Source organism: Phalaenopsis equestris, unplaced genomic scaffold (genome assembly GCF_001263595.1).
Source record: "Phalaenopsis equestris unplaced genomic scaffold, ASM126359v1 Scaffold000002, whole genome shotgun sequence".
Taxonomy (NCBI): Eukaryota; Viridiplantae; Streptophyta; class Magnoliopsida; order Asparagales; family Orchidaceae; genus Phalaenopsis; species Phalaenopsis equestris.
Window position 1 is genome coordinate 23,467,657 of NW_018164444.1, and position 8,297 is coordinate 23,475,953.

Here is an 8,297-nt window from a genome sequence, read left to right on the forward strand (position 1 = left end):
TAAAAAAAAAATTATATAATTATTTATATAATAATATATTTTATATATTATTTATATAATATTATATTATATATTTATATCAAAGTGTTTAAATCATAACGGCTCGTGTGGTCATGTGGTTTTGCAGTTATGTGGTTAATCCCTTATTTTGTATATATTTAGTCTAGGTTCAAATCTCACACTTTACATCTAATTTTTTCAATTCAATTTTAACGAGCTAATTTCGAGTCGAACACGAACACAAATATTTAAATCGAGCCGAGCACGAACACACTGTTCACGAGCCAATTTCGAACACGAGCTATTTCGAACGAGCTGAACACGAGCAAAGCCCGAGCTCGCTCAAGCTCGGCTCGTTTACAACCCTAGAGATGTCTTTTCCAACATTTTGATTTTTCTTGGTTTACCATGATCATAACCTATAATCTGTTAATATTTTTATAAAGATTATGATATTTACTTGCTACTATTAATATGTCCTACACCAATTTATCTGACTTGACCTAAGATGACCAGAAATTTTTTTTTGAACTTTCATATGTATCTTTGTGGTTGTGAGCACTAAGGATTTATGCTTGGGTATATATATAGTTAACTAATTCAAAATTTAACTCTTGATTGATCAAAAGTTCGAATGGATATTGACTTGGTTTCATCTTATGCTCTTCAAAACAACTGAGTAACGATGAGAATTAAAATAATATTGGATTACTCCATGATTAATAGATTTTTTGAACACTTTTCACACTTTAAAAATTAATAATTTGGTAAATATACATAAATTTTTTAAATTTTTTTAACAATTTTAAATTTAATTTTTTTACTTTTAAAATAAACAAGAGTAATAAATAAATAAATTGCTAACAATATATGGCAAACAACTTTCTAAAACATGTATTGACTAATCTTTATTCGGCCTTTGATATGTAGGCTAGATTAGATAATAATTTTACTTTTCCTTCATCTTCAATCAGAACTTCCCTCATGAGCATGTTTTGGTTGGCATTCTTCATGAGTATGCTCTACTAGCACTATAGTTCTCAAAGGCAAACTGCCTTTTATTCTGGAACGTTCTCTCCTCAAGTTGAAGGCATACGGCATTACCTTACTGTTAACGTCCAATTGTGCGGAACCATTGTCTTTCTAGCACAATACTTCATCTGTTATCTTTCATAGGGCCTGTTTGGGCTCATTTTGCTCATCTTTGCTTTTATTTTTGCTTTTGTTTGTTTGCTTCTGCATTTAAAAATATGTTTTTTAGTGTATTTTTTCACATATTTTATTTTTCTTAAATAAATCAATTTATTTTTAAATATGTAACATCACTTTTTAAGTGTTTTAAATGCTTTTAAAACAATTTTCATTTCCACCAGCCTACTATTGGCTGCCTTAGCCGTAGCTTTGGCATCCACCGGCCATCGTTGCCGTCCACCACCACGTGGACCACCGCTACTTTTGTTATTATCTCATTGACCATTGCCGTTGTTTTTCTGGTGATCGCTGTCATCGCAGCATAAATTAATGTATTCAATATTCAGTAAAATTAAACTCAATTTATTTTTTAAGTAATAAATTTATTTTATTTCAATCAAAACATAAATAATAAATAAAGAAAGTTTCAAACAGCCCCTTTGTTTTATTATGTCCAATTTATTCTTTTATTTTCTAATTAATAAGAGTTAATAAGAGTTAATTTCGACAGGTTGGAGGATAGGCTGGGCTTGCGCCCCATCCAACATTGCATCTGCAATAAGAAATGTTCATATCAATTTCACAGATTCAGCTCCTGCATCTTTTCTGGAGGCTGCACTTACAGCTCTAAGAAGTTCCCCGGAATACTTCCAGTCCCTTGGAACTGTAAGCATCTGTTTTGATCCATCGACTGGTTTTCGCTGGCAATTATCTTCAGCTTAACTTGCTCACTATCAAATTGCAAATTTATATTTTTCATGTTATTTGCTTTGGAAGAGTTATGAAGCCAGGAGAGATTATGCTGTTGAGATTCTCTCTGGGCTGGGTTTCAAGGTTCAATTCATACCGCAGGGTTCGTTTTTTCTATTTGCAGAACTTCCCGAGGGTTGGTTACACTCTGATGTAAGTTTTTTTTTTTTTTTACTTGACATCTATTAATTTTTTTGCCCTTAGTCAAAGCTTTTTGTTTGGCTTGATGACAAATTTAAATAGTTCATAAATGACATTTTAGTCTTTACTGACATTTCGATATGAAGCTATGTAATAACTATATGGATCATAAATAATTATAATAATAGTCCATCTTGTTTTGGGGCGAATATATGGGCATTTCTCAATAATACTAAAAAGAAGAAAGCACAAACTATCAGGCAATTATACTACTAGCTATAAAGCAGGAAACAAAAACAAAAGTTCCACCAAGTTGAATCACATAAAGCTTATATCATTCTGAAGGGCAGGGACAAAAGGGCAAAACAAACTTTAGAGAGTAGCAATTGGGATTTAGCTAAATTTGTACAGCAGAGAAGACAAATCCTCATGTTTAGATCAATAACAAGAGCGATTACTATCATGTTATAATTATTTCTATTATCATATTCATGCTCAATTCAATTAGCAAAACTCCAGAGGGAGGCAATTGAAGAATGCACTCATACGCTCGCCATTTATATTTCTTTTTCTTGTCAAATCACCATCTAATAGAATGCACTCATACGCTCGCCATTTGAATGCTCTGTTTGTAGGTGGATTTTGTGAGGGAGTTGATCAACAAAGGTGGGGTTGCTGCAGTACCTGGATGCGATTTCTTCCATAACAGTTCCAATTGTGAGAGTAAATATTACAATAGGTTTGTTAGATTTGCGTTTTGCAAGAGCGATGAAACCCTCGGGGCTGCTGCACAGAGGATTCGAGATCTCCGACTCATTGGGGGCGAGGGTGTGCTCCAGAAATCTTGAATTTCATTTTTTTTTTACCCATACGGAATTATTTTTACAACTAGTGGCTCTTTATTGTATAAATCTTCGAAGGTTCCTCTTTTCAAGCATTTTGTCTTGATGAATTTAGAGTTAGTGTGATTGGTCGGAAGTAATGTTTTTCAACAATAGTCTCTATGTTCGATCATTTCTTATGCTTTTAATTATGCATGATTGAATTATCATTATTAGCTATGATAGAAAAGTGATTAAAGGAGAACCCTAGATTTAAAATAGTAATATGGTATGAACTAGTATGTGTTTTGAATTTTATTCATATATTAAATTTTAAATTGCAAAATGTGTATATGTCATGTTAATTATTATAATTATATTTGAATTTTGTTCAAATAAAGTTTGAATTATGCTCAACCGAATTTGAATAATATTTGAACTTTATTTGCACCAAGTTGGAATTTAGCTTGAAACTTGCTCAATATTGGCTCCAACGTTTATAAATGTGATATGAATGTGATTGGAGTATGATTTAAATATGGTTTAAATATGTTAATGCTCTTTATTTGTGTTTTTAATGTTTTAAGAAATTGATTCATTTATGTTTGTTTATGATATATGGAGATGTTTGTTATATTATTATTGTGTCAGAAGATTTGTGGATGTAGTGATAATTAATGTCTCGAGATTGTACAGAGATAGAACAAAAATAATATAAAAATAGTAGGAGAAGACACTAGGATTTTTATGTGAAAAAATTCAAAAAGAAAAATCACGTGGTCTAGCCTTGCGAAGTAATTCACTATAAGTGCATAAGTGCATAATTAAAAAGATATGCTATTTTTTGACAATCAAGAAAGATTATGATGCAATAGCAAGTACAAAATTTGTTCGTGCATAAAATACATAAACTTCAGGAGTGAGTTGTATTATGAGTATGGTGGTTGTAAGTAGTTGTCGTAGGAAGTTATCATCAGATTTGTCATACGGTGTTATATGTTACACCATATTTAAGATTCTTTGTTACATTATATTTAAGATACTTTTTAACATAATGGAGTTCAAAGATGGTAGGTGGCAGACTTCTAGTGGTTGATGGTGGTCGGGGGCTACAAAGGACAAAAGGTATAGTTTAGTCTCTAGGCCTAGGGGAGGGCTATTCTGGTCCTCCAAGTGAAGAGAGAGGGTTTATTTATAGGCTCTAGGGTGTTGGGTAATGTAGAGACCCGGTCCATTAAAATTTAATTAGCTTCCTAATTAAAATTCTCACCTACTGCTCACATACTTTCTCACTTATCGCTCACCTAGCACATCTCACCTACCGCTTACGTACCTCTCACCTACCACTCTCATGGTTTCTATAAATAGTCTCTTTTGGCTTAAAAGAGAAAATTTCGTATTGTTCGTGAGTGCATAAAACATAACAAATATATTCTTGAGAGCTAAGAGAAAGAGAGAAAGAGAGAGAGGAAGTGAGAATAAAATAGAGATTTTCTTCAAAATGTCGAGGCGCTCGACGGTGTAATTCCTCGAAAAAATAAAATCCTTTGTGAGGCGCTCGACGGTGTAATTCCTCGAAAAAATAAATTCCTTTGTAGCTCCGTGGACTTAGGTAAATTTGTCGAACCACGTAAATCTGTGTCGCTCTGGTGTTTTTCTGCGTGCAATTTACTCGTTCCATTTTTCACTTTATTGTCGTCGTTTTTCACAAAAACTGGTATCAAAGAATTAGTTCGGATCTAAGGAAGAACGATGATCGAAGATGAAGTGATGACATCGGGGATCAAGAAGTTCAATGACACAAATTTTGCTTACTAGAGGATGCAGATAGATGACTACCTCTATGGGAAGAAACTTCATCTTCTGTTACTGGTAAAATGATAAAAAAAGATGGACGAGGTGGAATGAAAACTGTTGGATTGACAGGTTCTGGGGGTTATACGATTAACCCTATCGAGATCGATTGCTCACAACGTCATCAAGGAGAGGATTACTGCAGGTCTCATGGTGGCTTTATCAGGTATGTTGGAAAAACCATCGGCGAATAACAAGGTGCATCTGATGAAAAAATTATTCAACTTGAAGATGACGAAATGTGTGTCTGTTGCTCAACACCTAAATGATTTCAACACTGACAAATCAGTTGTCATCTGTTGAAATTGATTTTGATGATGAGATACGTGCGTTGATATTATTGGTTTTATTGTCAAATAGCCGAGAAGCCATGATGATGGCAGTTAGTAGTTCTGCAGGTAAATCTAAGTTGAAATATGATGATATTCGTGATTTGATTTTGGCTGAGGAAGTGCACAGGAAGGATTTTGGTGAAGCCTCGTGTTCAAGTTCGGCGCTGAATGTTGATTCCAAAGGGAGATCACATGACAAGAACTCAAACAGTTGAAGATCAAAATCAAAGTTTAGTCAGCAGACAACCTGCTGGAATTGTGTCAAGGCTGACCACATAAAAAATAACTGCATGAATCTCAAGAAGAAGTAGAATGATGACACTAATGTTGTAACTGAAGAAATACATATGCGCTATTGTTGGCAGTTCACAGTTCTGTTGATGAGTGGATACTAGATTCAGAGGCTTCCTTCTATACATCTTCCCACAACTAATTAATGTGAAATTATGTTGCATGTAACTTTGGGAAGGTATAACTGGCTGATGGAAAAATTCTGGATGTGATGTTGATGTGAGACGTTGATATTGCACTCCCTAACAAGAGCAAATGGACTTTACAATTAGTCAGACACGTTCCTGAGTTGAAGAAAAACCTCATCTCTGTTGGGCAGCTCAATGAGGGTGGTCATTCGGTAGTGTTATCAGATAGCACCTAGAAGGTTACCAAAGGAGCATTAGGACTGGCTCGGGGAAGAAAACTGACACACTATATATGACTACAAGTTTACTCAGGCGTGGACACACGAGGCAGAGGTGCATTATGGGGAAGCAGAAGAAGCTCAATTTCCTGAAAAGTGGCAGAGCGCCAAAGATAGGAAAATCGAACCTTGTACAGACCAATGGTGGAGAAGCACAGAGCTATTCACAGAGTTATGAAGAAATCTTGCAAGATGAGAATTCGAGTAAGTGGGAGCTGACCAAGAAGGAGGAAACAGATTTCCTGCCAGGGAATCAGACTTGGGAGCTGGCAGAACTTCCACCAAGGAAGAAGACATTGCACAACAAGTGGGTGTACCGAGTGAAAACTGCGTTTGGTGGCAGTAAGAGGCACAAGGCTGGACTTGTTGAAAAGGGCTTTCAGCAGGGGCGAGATATTGCTCATGCAGTGAGAGTTGTAAGTTTAATACAAGAGTAACCGAGGAAAGAGCTTGGTGGTACAAGACTATGTTGACGGTGATATATCAACTGAGGGCGTTACTCGTGAGAAGCTGAAGTTGTGACTTCAGCTTGTTTTCTGGCATGAAGACAGAGATTTGAGTTGCAGAGGTGGAGGATATCATGTTTGAGGAAAAGGTCAGCATAACTAGTAGATGATGCAACTAGTGTCCCAGTCTCCTAGTGGGAGAATTATTGGATAATGTGGAGACCCGTTCCACCAAAATTTAATTAGCTTCCTAATTAAGAATCCCACCTACCGCTCACCTACCACATCCCACCTACCGCTTACCTACCTCTCACCTACCGCTGTCATGATTTCTATAAATAGCCTCTATTGGCTTAAAGGAGAAGCCAAGCCAAGCTAAGCCAAGCAAAGCCAAGCCAAGTCCTCTTGAGACCTAAGAGAAAGAGAGGAATAGAGAATAAAATAGAGATTTTCTTGTAAACGTCGAGACGCTCGAAGGTGTAATTCCTTGAAGAAATAAAATGTTTGCAACTCCGTGGACATAGACAAGTTTGTCGAACCACGTAAATTTGTGTGTCGCTCTGGTGTTTTTCTGCGTGCAATGTGCAATTTTAAATTTTACTCATTCCATTTTTCACTTTATTGTCGTCGTTTTTCACAACATAGAGGAGGGCTATTCTGATCATTTAATCTCCCATAAACATATGATTGAATAAACCACGTTGATTCCACTTGATCATATGAGTTTTTTTTTCATAAATTGAGGTTCTTAATTACCTTAGAATCGAGAGATCTTAGGCTCGTTGAATTCCTGTCATTGATGCGCTTGATTTATCTATAAATACGTCAAATTTTGAGTTCATTTGACTATCCAATTAACTAACCAAAGCTTTAAAATATTGTTCAATGATTTGATTTATACATGATTGGACTCAAATTGGACCAATTTTGACATCATTTAGTTCGTCTTATTGAGATGGTTAGTTGACGATAAGCTTCGTGCTCTAGATGATTTGAATTTGAATTGGAACATTTTCTGCTTAAAAATGCATTGAGATTTGTGTAAAATGATGAAATTTTGTGATAATGTAAGAGTTTCCCTTATTTTCAAGCAATTTCGTTCCCGCCATCCAAAAATAATAAGAATGATAAAATAAAAAAAAAATAAAAGTTTGAAATTTTAAAAAAATTCAAAAATTTGGTGTGACGGGCAACAACAAGCTGCACAACAGGCATCCAAAAATAATAAGAATGATAAAATAAAAAAAATAAAAGTTTGAAATTTAAAAAAATTCAAAAATTTGGTGTGACAGGCAACAACAAGCTGCACAACAGACGTGCAACATTGTGAGACATGGGGAAGGCACACTTCCCCTCCTCGGGCTGAAGTGCCACTTGAGCTACTATTGTCCCACATTTTTTTCCCTATTGTTGTGCATTTCTTTCTAGAATGCAATTGTCCAACACGTGGCCTATTTTCGTGCCTTCTATGCTTTAAGATGCCAATGCTCGAGGAATCCCGACCCCTTGAAAGTTAGAAAAAGTATCATAATCTTGAGGAGGCAGTATCAACACTCATCAAAGATGCATAGGTACTTTTCCGATAAAAGTTCAATTTTGGCCTTGTGGTCAGATCATTGAATTTGTCAGACAAAACATATTCTCCATCGCAGAAGTACGTCACCGTTTATGAGATAAGCTTAAGTGTAGGACTTCAATTTCCACCAGCTCTTGAGCTAGTAAGTATTTATGAACATATGGAATGTGTTTTTTTTTCCAGATTTTTGATTAGGTTATGACAATCATTATAGGGTTACTTGTCCTCTTTAAGTAGCATAATGCAATATTATCTTTGGGGAGAGTGTCAAAGATAGACAAGTTTGTTTCGGATATTCATGGCTGTATCACTTACAGAAGCAAATGCCTGAAATTTCAAAAAAAAGTTGCACCAAAAAATTAGGCCAATCAATTATTCTGTGTAAAATGCTGAGAATTTTGCGAGAAAAATGGAAAACTAAAAAAAGCTACCCCTTTCTCTGCTGGTTATGAAAGGGGTATTACTAAGGATTCTTAGACTTTGATGTAT

At 35.2% G+C, this 8,297-nt stretch overlaps 1 protein-coding gene across 1 annotated transcript in view; it reads left to right on the forward strand.

Moving 5' to 3' along the window:
* The window catches only part of LOC110038609 (methionine aminotransferase-like), a 19,963-nt gene extending 16,908 nt beyond the window's left edge, over positions 1-3,055 (forward strand). Inside the window, 3 exon segments of the mRNA XM_020743526.1 lie at positions 1,703-1,857; positions 1,969-2,094; positions 2,718-3,055. Of these exon segments, the coding sequence (XP_020599185.1) occupies positions 1,703-1,857; positions 1,969-2,094; positions 2,718-2,930 (494 nt within the window). The 3' untranslated portion in view covers positions 2,931-3,055.
* The last annotated feature ends 5,242 nt before the right edge of the window (positions 3,056-8,297 follow it).